Here is a 21202-nt window from a genome sequence, read left to right as displayed (position 1 = left end):
ACGACTTGAACATGCTGTCGAACGTTACACCCAGTATTTTAGGGTAGTTAGTTGTCGGAATCAGTGCACCATCGACCAATATGTTCAGTGGGAGCCTCATCTCAGCCGTCCATATGGTGAACAGCGTGGCTGTGGATTTAGCGGCGGATATTTTCATGTTCCTCAGATGGAAGAACTGCACTAGATCAGCTATGTAGACATTTAACCTATCACATATGTCATCGACTATAGGACCCGACGCCAAGATCGTACAATCATCCGCATACATCACGATCTCTATGCCGTCTGGAGGGTGTGGAATTTCAGAAAGGTAGAGGTTAAAAAGTTCCGGAGATATCTCCCCTCCTTGGGGAACTCCCTGTTTCACTCTACGAGTTTTGGACTTCTTGTTTCAGAATTCTACAAACGACTGGCGTCTACACATATACTTGATTACCCAACGTTTCAAACATGGCTGAAGATTAGTTTTCTCCATATCCTCGAACAGCTTGGCATGGTTGACGGTATCGAAGGCCTTCGATAGGTCAAGAGCCACCATGAATGTTCGGTCGCACGGCCTTTTCTGGTTCAGTCCTCTACTGATATGTGTGGATATGGCGTCTAATGCTGTTGTAGTACTATGCATTTTCCGAAATCCATGTTGATGTTGGGCAGCTGGAAAACACCTTCTCATCGTGGGGAGGAGTAGCGCCTCTAGGATCTTTGCTACTGGCGAAAGGAGTGAAATCGGCCTGTAAGATTCACCTCTGCTGGTATCCTTGCCACGCTTCAGTAGCGGGATCACCCTGCCAACTTTCCAGGCATCTGGTACAACATGGGTGGCTAACGATAGGTTTAGAACACTTGTTAAATACTCACCTCCAGGTTCATCCTGCTGCTTAAGCATTACCATCGATATTCGGTGCGGGCCCAACGCTTTGGATGATTTAGCGTTTCGGATGGCATCTGCAACATCGCTCATCGTAAATTGTGGTGGTACCTCCTCGGCTGGAAGAGCTCTTCTTATACGGCGTAGCACACTTCTCTTCGCCCTGTCACTCTCGGGGTGCTCTATGAACTGCCGGTTGAAATAACACGCGCACCTCTTCGAGTCAGTTACTGTCACAGCCGTTCTGTCATCCTTTTTTTTCCGGACTCGAGAGTGGTTTAACAGTTGCCCACACTTTACTTATTCCTGCACCAATGTTGCATTGCTTCAGATGGTCTAGCCACTTTTTCCGCTTATGTTCGCCTACTAGCTTGTTGACTTCAAGAGTAAGTTCACTAACTCTTGGGTCTTCGGGGTTCGTACGACGAAGCTCATCACGTTCATTTGCTAGTCCCGTCGCCTCTGCTGGGAAATTTGGTCTTATTTCGGGTATTCGACCAGCAGGTATGTAGCGAGCGGCTGCTTTAGTGATGATGTCTCGGAAAGTTCTCTCAGCTACCCGAGGATCTGAGGGAGTGGGCAATTGTCTGAAGCGGTGATTGGTAAATTCTCTGAAACCTTGCCAATCAGCTTTCCCATGGTTCAGGAAAGTACGGCGTTCAGAGGTTATGAAGTCGGGTGGTCTGTTTACGGAGACGATGATATGAACTAAGGGAAATGACGGATTGCCAGGATACGTCATTTATCAGACCTGGTGCCACAATGGTGATATCTGGCGAGCTGCGGCAGTTTCCTCTAATCCTCGTAGGAGCGTCTTCATGCACCGCATAAAACTTGGAGCTATCGATTTGCTCTGCCAGCGCTGTACCCCTCTGGTCATTACCTAGGACGGAATACCAAAGCTCATGATGAGCATTGAAGTCCCCTAGCACCAGACGGTTATCGCCCTCTAAAAGCAAGCTAATATTGGGCATATAACGCCGGCCACAGCTATTCATTGGCGGTATGTACACATTGAGCAGCTCTACCTCGGCAGTACCACACTTTACTGATACCCCCATACACTCCATGTATGGGTCACTAGAGACAAGCTCAAGCGAGATAGGTCTGTACTGGACAGACTGGTGTATTAGGAAGGTAAGTCCTCCTCCTCCGCTTCTTGTGCGATCCTTCCGCAAAACGTTGTAAACCATCACAACGTAAGCTACAGGTGGCGGTGAGCTTTGTTTCCTGGATCGCGGCGACCATGATGTTTTTCCGACTCATAAAGTCCACAATTTCACTGATCTTATTGCGGAGACCGTTGCAATTGAATTGCAGGAATGATCCATTTCCGGGCCGTTGAACAACAACATGTGGTGTTAGATGCTGCATTTGTTGTTGTTGTTGGGGAGACTGCGGGGCGTCTCGTATTCCGACGACGACGTAGAAGACGCACTGGGTTCTGTGCTGACGCAGCAAGCAGCAACATACCTGTCGCTGTAATCCCGGGTGCTACTAAGGCCAGAGTACCCACGAAAATGCACCCATTCCATACATCCATTACATCTCACCATTGTTGACATGTGGTGGATGCGGATCTGGCAAACGGAACAGATCCATACTGGCCCGGGGTTCGTTTCTATCCCGGCACGGACCAGAAGAGCTCGGAGCAGGCATTCCGGGATAAATTGCCGCTCCCATGGTGAAAAAATACACGAACACAAACACATAATTATGTGTTTATGGTTGTTGTGTTCTTGTATCTATTAATTTGGAGAAAGCCTTTGACAGGATTAGCCAGAAACTATTGATTTTTAAACTATCCCATAATTTTGCGTTTTCAATTACATCCTGTGCACTACTTGAATCGTACCTTGGCTGTAGATATCAATATATTTATGCCGGTGGTAATCGTTCAAGTTTGTTGCCTGTTGTGAGTGGTGTCCCACAAGGGTCAGTGCTAGGCCCATTATTGTTTATCATGTTTCTGAATGATTTTTTTTTTTTGCTACAGTTGCTTCTGAAAATTGCCTTCCTTATGCTTTTGCGGAAGATATACAGCCATTGCTTAAGTGTGATGGTACTTTCCCTGATGTCATGCAAAGTGTTGTAAATCATGTTAGTTCAACAGTAGCTAATTGGAAGTTTACAAATAAGTTATCTATCAATGCTAACAAAACGAAAGATATGTCCTTTGGTTTTTCTGTCGATTCTGAAATAGAAGTCAGATATAATAATGTACAAATTGAATTTTGTGATTGTATAAAATGCCTTGTTGTGATTATTGATAATGCGCTGACTTTTGAAGTTCATATCAATTCATTGGTTTCCAAAATTAACTTTATGTTAAGGAAGCTTTATAGCACCGTATTATGTCTTTCGAATGATATTAAAAAATACATCGTAAAAGCATTGATAATGCCAATAACCATGTACAACATAGAAGACTTTTCAGGAACATTTGGTTATGTACTTAAGAAGCTTCAAATTGCCTTTAATAGGGTAGTAAGATTTGTCTATTCGCTTAAAAGTTGGCAGCGTGTTACTCCTTTTGTTATTGATTTTTTAGGTTGCAAATTTCGTGATTTTATTAAATTTCGAATGTTCCTTCTGTTCTGCAAATGCTTTAAGATGCAGACCCACTTTACTTTGTAAATTTATTCAGTTTTACAAGATCATATCGGAACCCCCAAATTCGCATTCCTTTGCTCACATCTTCATTAGAGCGATCGTTTCTTGTTCGAGTAGCTAGAGTATATAATGTATTGTCACTACCCTTAAAAGTGTTTGGTCTTTCATTAGTTGTATTCCGCAGGAAAATGTTGGAGTATCTTGTTTCACGTTACTCCTAATTTTGATCTTGTATATTAATTTTTAAATTATCCGCTTATTGCTCAAATGCTTTAAATATTTCTTTTCCTATGCTGCATATATGTGAATTTGAATGTAGTCACTGTGTCGTATTTTGCTTGAAATATTTAAGCACATCATTGAGTGGTTTATTTCATATTCAGATGTAAATGTAGTTTTTATTAGAGTAGTTTAAATTCTTACTTTGCATATAATGATATTTTCATAGAATATTTGTTTTTGAAATTCTCATTAATCAAACAAAAAAAAAAATAAATAAATAAATAAATAAATAAATAAATTTAATATTATTTATACATATTTATATTGTTCTTATTATAAATGCTGTATTTCTTTTGGGGTAATTTAAAATCCTTTCCATTCTTGGAGTAAAATTCAATTAATCAAAATGTTTTTTTATTTACATTTTTTATTTTATAACTACTGCCCCTTTTTTTATACATAGTAATTATTATTTTTTGAGTAGTTCTAATATCCCTCCCTTGTTATATTTAAGCTACTTTATATAATATTAAATTGAACATTATACTGTAGTATACAGACTTAAGGTCGAAAGACTGGGCATATGGAAATTGAAATAAATAAATACGCCCGTACGACGAAAGCGTTTATAGAACACATAAATGGCCGAAAACGTAACCCACACGTACACGAAGATTTAACCCACACGCAAATGATGGAATCTGATACATAAAGATAAAATACATGCTCTTGGCAAAACTTCAAGCATCTAGGTTTTAAAATAACGTTTAATTTGACTTTTATATGACGATATTTCCTGAATGGTGATTCCTTTTTAAAAGTCATAAATACCATTATTTTTGCTAATTTTTAAATTTACAACTTCACTTTAGGCGGTTTTTGATAAAAAAAATCCAAAAAACTGAATAAGCCTTCAAAAATGTCCTTCAACCCACTTAAAGCCACTTGCCGTTTGACGCCACCAAAAATTTGCAACCATTTGACGTAAAACTCGGATATTTGTGGGGTTTTTTTCACTTTGTTATAGTATGGTCTGTTATCTGTCATTCATATAAATTTTAATTTGTCCTACGCATTTCCACAAAGATTCAGGTTTGTGTGAATATTTGATATTTCCCCTTTTACGCATGTCATGGCCAAATCCAGCTTTGGTAAAATTTCTAAAGAGTTAATAAAAAAGTGATTGAAGTGTCTAATTGAAGATGATGTCTGATTTAAATAAACCTCCCAAGAACAAGAAAATATATGAAAACAATATAAAACGCATGAATGGAAAACAATATGGTAAACGGACAAAAGTAAGTGATTATTTTGGAGGCAATGCAAGACAAATTGCAACAAAAATAAATGTACGTGACAACTCTTATGAAACCTTGACCCGAACACGTGTATATCCTCAAAATTGTCGTCGGTGTAATACAAAAATGTTTTTTTAAAGACAAATACGATAAAAGTGTAAGTTTGGCTAAAAATGTTCTTGTCAACCCTTGAAATAACGGAGATGGTGGCTAGAGACGGGATAAATTCAACTGATTTTAATGGTACTTAAATTGGTGCAGAGAAAAAAAGCAACTTTTCTGTATTGGTTTACTTAGCCAAAAATATAGGAGACCCTACAGTCAATAAACCGCAAACATTGGCGTTTATCCTAGCGGTATAACTACCAGACTCTACTACCGCAGACAATTTCCGGAGATTTTAAATGTACGCACAGAGGTTAAAAGTTTCAAAAAATAAATTTCTATAAATGTATACTCAATAAATTGTGGGTTACGTCTTTTGACATTTCAGAAAAATACAATACCAAAAGACGTAACCCACAAAAGACGTAACCCCAACGTTCGATATTTTGTAACACAGTTTTCATTTTATAACGTTTTTTTCTTCTCCTGTAAAGTTTTGGTTTTGTTATGGTGACGATCTACTAATTTTTTCGATAACATAAAGGACAAATTGTTACCGTAGTCAAAATTAGTTGATTCTCGCAGGTCCTGGAACAGAGCAATATTCTTATGAATACTAGGGTACGAAACCGAAAGTATTAACATTAGGCAATTTTCCCTCACGTCTCTCTCCATTTAACCGACAATTACGGCAAGGGAAATTGCCGAATGTAAATTTGGACTATGTGTGTGTTTTTTTGTATTTTGAAAAGAAACAAAACATTATTGGTTTGTTCCAGTACTGCAAGAATCTACTAATGTTTACAATTTTTTTTTTTTTTTGATAACATAAAGGAAAAATTGTTATCGTAGTAAAAATTAGAAGCTTGTTGCAGGTTATGGAACAGAGCATACATGTCTTTTCCAGAACCTGCAAAAATCTACAAATTAGTAAATTCCTGCAGTTCTGGAACAGACCACAAATCTTATTTTTTGCAAAGCTAAATTATGTGCTTCTACGAATGAAAAACGTTAATATGTTTCTATTGCGTTTTTTATTTTATGTCGGATTTCGGTTAAACGTACTGGGGTAATTTGGACGCGTTGTTGTTGTAGAAAGGTGAGTATTCTCGTATTCCAAACTTTGCGCATTATTGTATAGCAAATTAGGAACTTAATTTGTAATTGAGATTTGTGCAAAGAATAAATAACATATCACGCACAACATTTAAAAGCCTCAAATTATGCTTACATACTGTTTTGTATGTTACGAATATAATAATTTTAAATGTTATGTTTATTATAACGACTTACATAATCCTGTTGTTCTGATCTGCCATTCCAACTTTAACAGCTTCATTTGGACTAAGAAAAGAAGTTGCTTTATCCCCTGCCGTGATGTTTGCTGCACAATTTACTATTGGGTTTGTTGTTATACGTATTCGAGAATCTAAAAGAGATATAAATAATGTAATAACTATTGCTCTGTTCCAGAACCTGCAAGAAGCTACTATTTTTTACTACGATAACATTTTTTCCTTTATGTTATCGGAAAAAATAGTAGATTCTTGCAGTACTGGAGCATACCATATACGAGTATGTCTGTTCCCGAACTGCAAGAATCTATTGATTTTTACTTTTTTTCGGTATTATAAAGGAAAATTGGTATCGTAGTAAACATTTTTAGATTCTTGCAGGTTCTGGAACAAATCATAAAATTGTACGTTTAAATTTACAAAATCGATTGAATTTCAAATGACAAATCCATTGCGTATACATCAAATAAATACCACTGTATTTGTGATGAGGATTTATTAGACAAATACGCTACGATTTTTTATTTGAAATCCCAAAGATGTAGTTCTTACAAAAATTGACAATTTATGTAAAATTGTAGTTTACATGTCCGAATTTTTATTCTATAACCTACCACGTGGATTAATAAAGCTTTGTCCTTGTGCACTAAAACTCAGTATTGATGATCTATCCATGGTGGAACGGCCCAACCAAACCCAATCGTGAGCATTCGTGGTCGTATCGGTCAAGAACTTTGACTCGCGATTAAGGTCCGATACACCCAATGATCCTTTTGAAATATCTCCAGAGTCCAGACCACTTTCAACGTGAATAGACTTAAACTTTGACGCATAAACAACGCACGATATAACAAATACCACAATGGCAAAACAGAATGCAGTTAACAAAACGTACATTCCTACTTCGATTGAGGACATATTTCTATTAGGCATTTTTTTGCTGCTGAAATGTATTTTATCTGGAGATAGACTATTTCCATGGTGTTGCCTTGCTTGAACCGTAGGTTCATGATGGTGACTGGAATCTCGTAGAGGTATGCCTGCAAAAAATAAAAATGTTATACTTTTGAATAACATCTCGTGATCGTGGTTACAGACTAGATTAAATGCAATATTAATGAATGTGAGCTAAAAATATAAGACTTATGAAGTAACTTGTCAGGTACCACGACAAGCATTCCATCCGAATATCCAGGCTATATAATGCAAGGTATTACGTTATTGAATCCTATTTTTATCGTTATCTTTTTTGTACATACATATGTAAATACATGCGACTTTGTAACGTTATGCATTACTGTTATTTGTACTACTTCTACACCTTTTTTAGATGTAATTCGAATTATTCCACTTGTAATTCGAATTATTCCATTTATAATTCGAATTATTCCATTTGTAATTTGAATTATTCCATTTGAAATTCAAATTATTCCATTTGTAATTCAAATTATTCCATTTGTATTTCCAATAATTTTATTTGAAATTTGAAATATCCCGTTTGTAATTCGAATCATTTCATTTGTGACCGGGGCTGTCAGGATGGTCGAGCTGTAGTAGAAAAAATAGTAACGAACGTACCTAAGGTAAATGAAACAATGTAATAGAGTTATCGTTATACAGTTGCGTGCAAAATAATAGCAGTGCGGAACTGCTATGTACAAAAATTGCAATAATGCTGCTATAAATCCTTAAAGCAATTTAATTATCTGCATCAGGCGAATGCTTATAAGGTGCCAGACATCATGGGCTAAAATATTTTACATAAATATGCAACTATTAAGAAACACCGTTAAAGTTTTCTGCCCCAGAATATTTTTTCGTGTGCAAAATAATAGTAGTGCAAGTAAGGCAAATAAAATGAACAACTTAATGGCTATTTATTTATAACGTTTTACAGTTGAAAAGTATTTTGGAATGAAAATAAGACGAAATACAGACAATATGTACCGATGGTCATAAACATAACAAATTTAAATTTTCCAAAGAAAAAATTACCATATAGTGGAAGATATCGGTGGTATTTTCTCAAAAATGATTGGCAATGGTCGAAAATTGTCCTACTTATCATCAAAGCAACTAATATCCATAGAAGAATACTATTTTGGAATTTAATGTAAAAATAATTTGATAAAGTTAAGGAAATAAGATAAAATCTTTTGGAAATGTGCTAAATAACTACTTTTGTGAATTGGAATGGCCTTGTTCTCCAGAACTACAGCTACAAGTTTGCCAAAGATCCAAAAATGAAAATCCAGTCGGTTTCCGAGATATGAAACCAACAACTTATACACATAAACTAATATTAGACGGCTGTAGAGAAAGCCCTAATGAGACCGGGCAATTATTGCAGATAGATTACACTATTTACCACTAAAATCGATATTGATATAAAAATCTATTTTATACTATTCTCAACATGCCTCTAAAATAGTAATGACTTTTTAAGTGTTGCGTAGTGTAATCTATCCGAAATAACTGTCCGGTCCCTTTATGGCTTCATCTACAGTCGGCTAATATTAGTTTATGTTTATAAGTTGTTGGTTTCATATCTCGGAAACCGATTGGATTTTCATTTTTGGATCTTTGGCAAACTTGAAGGCCATTACAATCCATGAAAGTAGTTATTTACACATTTCCAAAAGATTTGGTATTATTTCCTTCACTTTATAAAATTATTTTTACATTAAATTCCAAAAATAGTATTAATACTATGGATGTTAGTTGTTTTGACGATAAGTAGGACAATTTTCGACCATCGCAAATAATATGTATGTTCGTTTACTCAAACATTGTACAAATTGTTACTGGATGTTGTTCGTTTACTCTCCAGTACAATGCAAAAGACCTTAGTCGTTTACAAGAAATTGTACAAATTATTGAGTAAACGAACTTCCACTATTTGATAAGTTTTTCCTTGGAAAATTTAAATTTGTTATGTTTATGACCATCGGTGCTGCAGTGATGCACTAAAGGCAGTGATGATCCACATTTGTACACAAATTGTTTGTATTTCGTCTTATTTTCATTCCAAAATACGTTTCAACTGTAAAAAGTTATAAATGAATAGCTTTTAACATGTTCATTTTACTTGGCTTACTTGCACTGCTATTATTTTGCACAGGAAAAAATCTTTTGGTAGAAAACTTTAACGGTGTTTCTTAATAGTTGCATATTTATATAAAATATTTTAGCCCGTGAGGTCTGGCACCTTATATGAATTCGCCTGATGCAGATAATTAAATTGCTTTAAGGGTTTGTAGCAGCATTATCGCAATTTTCGGACATAGCAGTTCCGCACTGCTATTATTTTGTACGGTACTGTACATGTATAACAAAAAGAACAAAAGATGATACATAAAAACAGAACCAATATTAGTAGAGCAACGAAAAAATTTACATATTCAATAACAAAAACTCACAATGAGTGGTTTAGAATTATAATTGTTCCCCAAACATCCCGGAAGGGACAAGGGAGACTTCTCACATTTCAATGAGTGCACCCCGATTCACATTAGCTCAATGATATGGGACCTACTGTTTATCGCCGAGACCGAACGGCGTGTCTAATACTCCACTTTGTAGAGATGTTTTACATGGCTTAAATATTGAGGAAATGTCGCCAACATTATTGAGGGTATTTTGCCACCGTTTAAAAAAATGTTTGCTTTTGCCTGCACGACCTTCAGCGTGCAAGGCGGGTGTGCATACTGTTATATCCCCATGTTATATAATTACACAATGGCAACTCTGTTGATGGATGAAATTTTATTGTTCATTCCTTTAGACGTAAATTATCTCTTGAAATAAACGTATTGATTAGCAACAACGCGAGTGATTATTTCAACCCCTCTCCGACACAACAAATTGGCGACGAGGCCGAAATAGAAAAAAATCATGATTTCAACAAATTGGCGACGAGGCCGAAACAGGAAAAAATCAAGATCAATCAAATTGTCAAGCCAACATCAAATTGGCAACGAGGAAGAATAGGAAAAAAATCAAGATTTAAATAATTCAAATTATCAAGCCAATAACAAATTGGTGACAAGATAAAAAATAAATATTCAATTCAACAAAAACTTCAAAAATTATCTCAAGATGGATGAAAATCAATTTCAAGAGCTGCTGGATGTTTTCAGTGGAACGCAAAGCGAGTTGCCGAAACAAATCACAGACATTTTTGGGTCGATTCCGTATTGCGACGCGAGTAGTGTCGCGTTGCCAGTTGCAATTTTTCCATTACGTATGGCAAAAGTCGCCCGACGACGTCAAATTCTGTCGCCAACCAAACGTAGCTCGTGGAGTCAGACTTTTTGGCGAAACTAAAGCCACTTTTGTTGAGGTGTGGAAGGATTTTGCGGAGCAATTAAATAGTTGTGTGCGTACACCCGATGAAAGGCACAGAGATGGACTCATTTTAAATCAAAACTAAAGAAAAAAATGTCTCAAAATAAGATGAACATTACAGCTACAGGAGGTGGACCATCATCAGAAATATCTTTGTCGTCGATGGAGCAAGCGGTAGCATTAATATGGTTTCAAATAATGCAGGTACGATCTACGGAATTTAAGAGATATGGGATGATAATAACAGTGAAATTGGACAATCTGCTGAGGTAGAAACTGAAAAACCTCAAAATGAAGTATAAATTGACAACGTACTTGCCAACAAAACGTTTAAACTAAAATATCCTTTTCTATCCAGATATAAATGGCGAACATCTTACTTTGAAAGCCAAGGACTCGAACCCACATAGTCACCAAATTACGTTACCTGGTTTCATTGGTGGTAAAGCAAATCTTCGGACGTATCGACTATGTAATGGCTTCTCTGTCCTAGAACTTATCGTTTGTCATGAAGAAAATAAATTTCTGTGGCCAAGTATCCGCGTTAATGTACAAAAACACATTTGCATTTGAAAAACGATAAGTTCTAGGACAGAGAAGCCATTACATAGTCGATACGTCCGAAGATTTGCTTTACCACCAATGAAACCAGGTAACGTAATTTGGTGACTATGTGGGTTCGAGTCCTTGGCTTTCCTTTTTCACTTGCAAATAATTTCAGATCATCAAGCTTAACTCTAAACGAGAAAATTAACAAAAATCATTAAAAATGATATTCGCCCTAAAAAGGCAAAATTTCAAAAAAATTAAAAACAGGCTGAGCCCGGCTGGGATTTGAACCCACGTCCTTGAAAAACATATCAAAAAATGTTGTCATGGCGTGTTAGCGTTCAAAGCCAAAACTCATAACTTCAAAGTCAGCGCAAAAAGCGTTTGTCATGAAGAAAATACATTTCTGTGGCCAAGTATCCGCGTTAATGTACAAAAACACATTTGCATTTGAAAAACGATAAGTTCTAGGACAGAGAAGCCATTACATAGTCGATACGTCCGAAGATTTGCTTTACCACCAATGAAACCAGGTAACGTAATTTGGTGACTATGTGGGTTCGAGTCCTTGGCTTTCCTTTTTCACTTGCAAATAATTTCAGATCATCAAGCTTAACTCTAAACGAGAAAATTAACAAAAATCATTAAAAATGATCTTCGCCCTAAAAAGGCAAAATTTCAAAAAAATTAAAAACAGGCTGAGCCCGGCTGGGATTTGAACCCACGTCCTTGAAAAACATATCAAAAAATGTTGTCATGGCGTGTTAGCGTTCAAAGCCAAAACTCATAACTTCAAAGTCAGCGCAAAAAGCGTTTGTCATGAAGAAAATACATTTCTGTGGCCAAGTATCCGCGTTAATGTACAAAAACACATTTGCATTTGAAAAACGATAAGTTCTAGGACAGAGAAGCCATCACATAGTCGATACGTCCGAAGATTTGCTTTACCACCAATGAAACCAGGTAACGTAATTTGGTGACTATGTGGGTTCGAGTCCTTGGCTTTCCTTTTTCACTTGCAAATAATTTCAGATCATCAAGCTTAACTCTAAACGAGAAAATTAACAAAAATCATTAAAAATTATCTTCGCCCTAAAAAGGCAAAATTTCAAAAAAAATAGTTTTTATTTTGACGCTTTTCCTCTTCTGTTAATTTGGAAACAATCCAAATTTTACACAGTTTTCCTCTTTTAACTCCAGAACTTCACTTAATACCTTTGACTATGTGGGCTGAGCCATCCCGAGGTTAAAGTAATTGCCATGGGATTTTTGAAAGCTTCTTTCTGCAAAAAATCTTAAAGCACACACTTTAAGGAGTGGCTGTATTGCTGTTGATCTGTGGGTTTTTTTAAAGTCATTTTTAATGCCTCTGCTATATAAAAAACAGCGTCTTTTGGAAGCCGAAAATAGGCTTTAAACCTAAAAAATTAACAATTATTTTGATGAATGTTGGAAACCAAACATACTCACAATATTGATGGCAATTCTAAAGAATTCGTTTTATCTCTTAAGTGTCGCCTGATAGAGGCTACGTTAACTATATTTCCTTCCACTGAGCTTATCATTTTAGAAAACTATAACTTTTGTGTACAACTTGCTCAGATATTTTTTCTGATTTATTTAAATCAAAACAAAAAACGCTCCGCTACATCACCGATAACATTTTGAACAACATGATGCAGGCAAATAAAACTTCAAATTCTGCATGCAAAGGTTCAATTCAATTTCAATTCAAAAATTCAAATCAAAATTTCATTTTCAAAGCACTACAAGCGCTAATTAAGCCTGGGAGAAAAGGTGCAAGTTCCAGAGCACAACAACACCAACGATTCAAGAACCACCGCAAGGTAAATCTTCAAACATCTAAAGAAAATAGACCAGCTGCTCAACAACAGCCTCAACATACATATATCTACACAATCTCGAAACAACATATCAACGCCAGCCTTTCAAGATAATTCAAATGTTCGAGTACTTCAAGATCCTACAATGCATCAATCACCGATGGAACCTCAAAATCAACCTCTACGGCGATCGATACGTCGAAGAAATCGATTAATGTAATTAGAAGTAATCCAATTCAATTTTTAAATTCAAATGTCAAATTTCAATTTTATATCTTATATTTTCTATTAATGTAATATATAATTTTTATTGATCTCAATTAAGCGTGGGAGACTCTTATATCCCCATTTTATATAATTACACAATGGCAACTATTTTGATGGATTAAATGTCATTGTTCATTCCTTTTTGTTGGACGTAACTTATCTCTTGAAATAAACGTACTGAATAGTAACAACGCGCGTGATTGTTTCAACCCCTCTCCGACACAACACATACCATTGCAAAAATTATAATGAATAAAGTCAATGTTAAATTTATTTGTTTCTTTAATTATCTATATATTTATGAAAATCAATAAAATTTCCAAATAAATCTATGAATAATAAAAATGTTTTTCATTTTTGACTCTTCGCCTTTTAAATAATACAATATTCTGTTAATGTTCTTATTTTATTTAACCAAAAACATCCAAGAAGGAACACGGGAGACTTTTCTCAGATTCATATTAGCGATTCATATAAGCTCAAAGATATGTGACCTTCTGTTTATCGCCGAGTCTGAACGGCGTGTTTTAAGACACCACTCGTAGAGAAGTTGTGCAAGGCGGGTGTGCATGTGCTAAATGCAGTATTTTTGATTTTGCGGAGACACATGACAGTGGGAGTAGTTAATTTGGTTTACATATGCGGCTACGAGAGTTTTTAGGTGTTTTCGGTTGAATTCGCATTGAAACGAATTCATCAGTCACACTTATTCTTGAGCTCGAGTCGTCATAAAATTGGGGAAGGGTTCTTTGTTTCAATAGAAAGAACTAAGAGAACTGATGAGTCCAAGTGGCGTTGGACGAAACTAGTATTCTCTGCCATCCCCAAAAGTAATCAATTTTAACTACACCCCACTTTAAACTTGTTGTTTTTTTAAATTTGAAAACAACAAATATGAGATTAAGCTTGACTACAACAAATAGTAAGTAAAACATACATCTCAACAAAACTGCCAAAGTGAATCTAAAAATAGACACAGAGCACCGTGGACGATTGGTTGTTGTTATTTTTCGACAACTATCAAAATAGTTATGTGCATTCTCTGCAATGTGGAGACACATGACAGTGGGAGTAGTTAATTTGGTTTACATATGCGGCTACGAGAGTTTTTAGGTGTTTTCGGTTGAATTCGCATTGAAACGAATTCATCAGTCACACTTATTCTTGAGCTCGAGTCGTCATAAAATTGGGGAAGGGTTCTTTGTTTCAATACAAAGAACTAAGAGAACTGATGAGCCCAAGTGGCGTTGGACGAAACTAGTATTCTCTGCCATCCCCAAAAGTAATCAATTTTAACTACACCCCACTTTAAACTTGTTGTTTTTTAAATTTGAAAACAACAAATATGAGATTAAGCTTGACTACAACAAATAGTAAGTAAAACATACATCTCAACAAAACTGCCAAAGTGTATCTTTTCGATAGATATCGCGCCCACTAGTCATTTCAATGGGTCATAGTATAACTTCTGGACCAGTATGGCGGCAGGAAGCATGGACTTGTCCATGGAAAACATAATATCGCTGTAAACAGGACCACAACGAACAGCATCGGTATACATTTTCAAAGGATCTTCGAACAGACCCTAAACTGCACTTAGACACAAATGTTGGACTTTCGTAGGGGAGATACTCTTAGAGCGGACCGATATGGACAATTTTAGAAGGCAAACTAAATTTGGACAAAATATTAGGAGATCCCAAGTTTGGACCAAATTGGATGCCCCGTTCACGAGATGTCGTGCATACAATTTTAGTGATATTTCATATATATATTGGGGGGAAGTATCAGAGGTTATGGATCGGTATAGCACATCTTCGAACTAAAACGAAGATTCGACAAAATAAGATGAAGGCCAAATTTTGGACCAAATCGCTTAATCAGATCGAGAGTTATCGTGCTCTCCATCCACTACATATGCTGCCATAGGGGTTTTTTTACACCTTTAAGGCTGTTTTCTTAAGAAGTATAGACTTGCCCCTGAAAAAATCATTTACCGTTGTAATGGAGGCAGCGAATGCAAGTTGCTTCAACAAACATAAATGAAGGAAGCCGAGCCTGGCTTAACAAAACGTTCCAACACAAAAATTGCAACCAAATGGTTGTTGTTGTTGCGTTCTAAAAATAAACACATCCCAAAAACTAGTACAGCTAAATGTGACTACATGTGGGAGACAATTGCAGCTGTGTGGAAATAAAGTCCGCCCTGCAAAAAACTCGTAAATGAATAAGATTGTTAGAGTTGGCAATGCCATCTGCCTTAAAAAATCCGGTGCATTGAATTCCTAATTGCAAATTTGCAATAAATTCAGCATATCAGCAAAAATGTCTAAAATCGTCTTTTCCATTTCAAAAAAATCAAAAAAAATGTTGGTACTACATCTATGATTTTTGGTACATAGATTAAGAAAAAAATCGTCATTCCAAATCTGTTTTCGTTACCAACTTTGATTGTTGCGCGCAAAAGATATGACCGTTTTAATTATGCTAATTAGAAAAAATTCTAAAAAAATCGCGGCTTAATATAGTAAGCTGTTATATCCAATTGTCGTTAACTGAATTCGCACCCTTTAAGAATATGCAAAAAAAAAAATTCAAAAGGTTTCAATGGATTCGCGAAAAATTAAATTTATTAAATAATTTCACGTATTTACAAACATATATTTGAAACAATAGCGCTTATACTTACAAAAAATATATAAAAAAATTATAGCAGCATCCAGACATTGTGAGGAATAAAATGAAACCTAAGTCGTGAAGTTTGGAGCTATAGTATTCGTGTTATTTGCAAAAATACAATGAAAATGTGACGAAAAAAATAAAAATTATGTTATTCTAATTTTATTTTTTTATGGTTTTATAGGAAATGTTGAAGAAAAAATGATTGAGTTCTTCGTCATTTTCGTCCAAATTTCACGCACTAATCAAGATATTCCGTTGCAACAACTTTTTCACTTATAGTTTTCCTATTGGCGAATATTTTTAGAACATTATATTAAATCACAAGGAATTCCAATTGTGGCATAACATTAAAATAATGTTATATTGAATATTACAACATTTGAAACGCATAGAAACCGCGTAATAGTGGAAATCACAAGATGCGCATCCGATTTCTCAAAACAGCGAATCAATCCCTCTTATTTGATATACACTTTGTGAAATTCCATTTGACGACCACGATGTAGCATCAGTTGCATGTTAGGGTGCAAAAAACAGTAAAATGCCCATAATTTCCACGAAGTACATTTGCATTTTATGCGCATCCGATTTCAATGATCACCATTAAAAAATACATCATCCTATGCCATTTCAATGCGATCCATCCAGAACCGTGGATGTAGCATCGCACTCAATTTTTAGAAAAAATCTATTATATCTCCGGATTCGCGAACGTTTTTCAATATCAGTTTTCGCACATTTTAAATATGCGTTTCGCTCAATTTATCTAAGTAGGAATCACACATCTAAAACGCGTCTAAATACGCGATATTTTCAAAAATATTTTTTGCATATTTTCGAAATTTGAGGGGTATCATCTCCGCCGATCTAGTGGATGGATTTAGACGCGCAACGGCTTGTTAGATTCAGAACGTAAAAAAACTAAATTCACGCGGGTTTCCACTGAAATCGAAAGGCATTTGTAAGTTTTGAATCCAAAAAACTGGTTTTAAAAAAAAAAATACGAACAAAAATTTCGACTTTAAGCTGAGATTGTTGTGAACCTTTGAAGGCTACACGCCCTAGTTATACATCAAAAAATGCGTAATCGCGAGTACTACAATCTCATAATCAGTTTTTAAACGAGTACAGTTGCGCGTTCCGATTAGAGCAAAACTTCAAAAAACCCAATTTTTCAGTCTTCAAAATGTCAGCATCCGTTTGAGATTGATGCGGTGGTTATATTAAAAAATCATACATTAGAAACTTCATCTCTGAAGTGTATTCTTTAACTTCTTCTTTGAACATTATACTCTACATTGTATTGTAAAGCCACTAATTGAAAATTGACTTAAAAAAACTCGTTTCCTTCAACGATTTTTTTCTATTTTTTTACATTAATATGACCACATTAAAAAATACATCATCCTATGCCATTTCAATGCGATCCATCCAGAACCGTGGATGTAGCATCGCACTCAATTTTTAGAAAAAATCTATTATATCTCCGGATTCGCGAACGTTTTTCAATATCAGTTTTCGCACATTTTAAATATGCGTTTCGCTCAATTTATCTAAGTAGGAATCACACATCTAAAACGCGTCTAAATACGCGATATTTTCAAAAATATTTTTTGCATATTTTCGAAATTTGAGGGGTATCATCTCCGCCGATCTAGTGGATGGATTTAGACGCGCAACGGCTTGTTAGATTCAGAACGTAAAAAAACTAAATTCACGCGGGTTTCCACTGAAATCGAAAGGCATTTGTAAGTTTTGAATCCAAAAAACTGGTTTTTAAAAAAAAAATACGCACAAAAATTTCGACTTTAAGCTGAGATTGTTGTGAACCTTTGAAGGCTACACGCCCTAGTTATACATCAAAAAATGCGTAATCGCGAGTACTACAATCTCATAATCAGTTTTTAAACGAGTACAGTTGCGCGTTCCGATTAGAGCAAAACTTCAAAAAACCCAATTTTTCAGTCTTCAAAATGTCAGCATCCGTTTGAGATTGATGCGGTGGTTATATTAAAAAATCATACATTAGAAACTTCATCTCTGAAGTGTATTCTTTAACTTCTTCTTTGAACATTATACTCTACATTGTATTGTAAAGCCACTAATTGAAAATTGACTTAAAAAAACTCGTTTCCTTCAACGATTTTTTTCTATTTTTTTACATTAATATGACCACATCTTCCGCTCAAATTATAATTTTAAGAAATCCATCGGTGAATCGTGCTAAAACAGTTTATTTTACCTAAATGCGTTCAAAAGTTATGGTATATTACAACAATTCGCGAGATACAATACCCCATACCTCAGTTTCAACAGAAGTAAATTTTCTACAAAAAGGCCGATATATAGAAGGAAAAATTTAGGGTAGAGACATAGTCAGATTGCCGCACATAATACACCTGATGAGCGCTTCTCACCAAAGTGCGAAACATGTAGTGTAGTGGTTTGTGATGACAATTTCTCTGACATTCTTTTTCATTTACAAAAAAACTTCTGATGAATTAATTAGCTCGTCTCGAAAGAGAAAAATAACAAAAATCAAAGTGATTCGAGAACAGGTCTTAAAGTGAACTTATCCGAAATTTTGTGTGGGAGATACCCGAATAAGTGGACAAATATAGGCCATATTCTAACCTGATCTATATCTGTTAGGTATATTAGGAGGTGTAAAGTATGGACCAAATCGATCACTCCCCTCAAAAGTTTCATTCATTTTTGAACTTTTGTGGGGGAGGTACCTAAAGAAGTAGATCGATATGGATTATCATCAAACTTAAACGAAGTTTGGACAAAATATTACGAAGGCCAAATTTTGGATCGATTCGGCAGATCTGTTAAAAAGATATCTTGCGCTCCAACTACTACACACTGTGTCATAGGGGTTTTGTTTTTGCACCTTTCAGGCTATTTTCTCAGGAAGTATGGACTTGCCCCTGACAAAATTTGTACTGCCGTAATGGGGACAGCAAATATAAGTTGTTACAATAAAATTCAAAGCGATTCGAGAGCAGGTCCTGAACTGAACTTTTCCTAAATTTTGTGTAGGAGGTACCCGAGGGAGTGGACCGATAGAGTCCATATTGGAACCTCGTCTATGTCTGGTAGAAATTCTACGATGTGTAAAGTATGGACAAAATCGGTTACTGTATTTAAGAGTTATCGTTCGCACAATTTTTCCGAACATTTTCGAACTTTTGTGGGGGAGGTGCCTGAAGGAGTGCACCGATATGACCCATCTTCGAAGTTTGGACAAAATATTACGATACCCAAAATTTGGTTTGAATTGGTTAATCCGTTCGAGAGTCATCGTGCGCACCAACGAGACAGACGGACGGACATTGCTAAATCGACTCCAAATTGCCTCAAACGGATTTCGTCCAAACATACTTGGGGTCTAAAACTGTTATTTCGGTGAAGCACATTTTGCCCGTATAAAATTGTATATACCCTCGTTAGCATAAATGCTGAGTGTATGATAATTCTCATATAAGGTGAGAATAAGAACTGTTTGAAAATTATGTTTTTATTTAGTTTTTTGTTTTTGTACTTTGTTGCAACGACGTGGCAAGGGGGGATGGTCGGGGGCCCGGTAAAACTTGTTTTGAAAGCTAAGTCAAAATCACTGTATTACACACAATAACATTTCTTCCAAAAACTCACCTATGTCTCCGCCAAAGGGTTGGTTCGCCGAAGTCCCTTAGCCTCTTTATTTCAAATATTTATTATAATAAAAAATTACAATAAAATTATATAAAAAATAGCACTAGCATCTAAGGCTATCGGCTAAAAATTTGGTCTTACTTAATGTATTTCCCTTATACGATCGAAATTATTTAAAAAAGTTATCGATACATGCGGTTATCTCGGTTATATCCATATGTTTCATATGGCAAACACAAAATATTACAAACAAAAAAGATGTTGTGCGGCGAGTTTCTCGTAAAATGAATTGAAAACATTAAAATTGTATAAAATAATAGAAAATTGTGTAAAATTAAAAGTAATAGTGACCCGAAATAAATTCCACTACGTAAAAATATAAAAATCGCATTCTGGCATTGAAAAATATATTTTTAATTTTTAAGAAACAGTTCCTTTTTGTCTAGCTTTTTTACTCATTTTATTGAAAAAAGTCTTTAGTATGTGATTTTGATTAGTTTTATTGCAAACTGTTTCATTAAAGTTCGTTTTGTGCCACAAAAAAAAAATAATTTCGACAGCAGATGTGTGGCGGGCAAAAACTCGCAAGATTCCACTCGAAAGGTTATTCGACAACGGATGCCGTAATCCAAATACTGAAAATATCGATCGAAATAACTCGATCACGTATGCCAGAATTAGGCCCCAGAGCATCCACCCACTCACTGAAGTTTGTTTGTGTTGTGCTCAGCTGGCAGCCGTTCAATTCATTATATATGAATATATAACCCTCGTAGATTTAAAGTAGTTGCTGTAGCAGCTTCTAAATGTATGTCTTCATTTTATTGATTCGCCTCTGCCTCCAACTCCAAGTCCAGAATGGACTCCACCTGGATAGGATTAGTCCAAAGATAGAGTGGAGTTAGGTGAGTTGGGTTGGCTGGGCAGTTGAAAAAGTGCAGCGTATTATGCGGACCGGTGCTGCAAGCCGGGCAGATATTATGCGTTGTGTCATCAATCTTGGCCCAATAAGAATTGAAGTGGCTACACCAACCAGATCTTAGTTGGGCCAATACGACTCTCGTTTGCCTTGGCAGATGTTGTTCTTCCGCTGCCACGGATGGTGGGTGATCTTTGAGCATTCCCACTATAGACGTCTAAAGCCTCAGCGACTGCATCAGTGTAAATATCTCTCAAACCTGCCTAATAAGCTTGTTGATCTAGAAGTTCTCTTTTGTATCACTGGACCTCCCTCTACAGATCACGAAGATCCTCCCTGACTTGTCTGGGCGGCAAGGGCCAATCTATTAGGTGGTGGTTTGTATGGTTTTGCCTATAACAGCCAAGCAAGTATTGCATCGATAACATCCTGCTGTGCCGACGCACCGACAAGATCTTAGACTAGCCAGAAGACTGAAGACATGAGGACACACCCCGTTGCTGTTATCAAGGCTGCATTCTGGCAGGTTTGCA

General features: G+C 35.9%; 1 protein-coding gene across 1 annotated transcript in view; it reads right to left on the bottom strand.

Annotated features, from left to right (window-relative positions):
* The window catches only part of dtn (transmembrane protein 132C dtn), a 444998-nt gene that overhangs the window by 188621 nt on the left and 235175 nt on the right, over positions 1–21202 (bottom strand). The window contains exons 12-13 of the mRNA XM_073979456.1: positions 7016–7441; positions 6400–6535 (exon numbers count right to left, since the gene is read on the bottom strand). Of these exons, the coding sequence (XP_073835557.1) occupies positions 6400–6535; positions 7016–7441 (562 nt within the window). The remainder of the gene's footprint in view (positions 1–6399; positions 6536–7015; positions 7442–21202) is intronic.

The sequence above is a fragment of the Musca autumnalis genome, unplaced genomic scaffold (assembly GCF_047663935.1).
Source record: "Musca autumnalis isolate F117 unplaced genomic scaffold, ASM4766393v1 scaffold_3, whole genome shotgun sequence".
NCBI classification, from domain to species: Eukaryota; Metazoa; Arthropoda; class Insecta; order Diptera; family Muscidae; genus Musca; species Musca autumnalis.
This window is presented reverse-complemented; position numbering and strand designations above follow the sequence as displayed.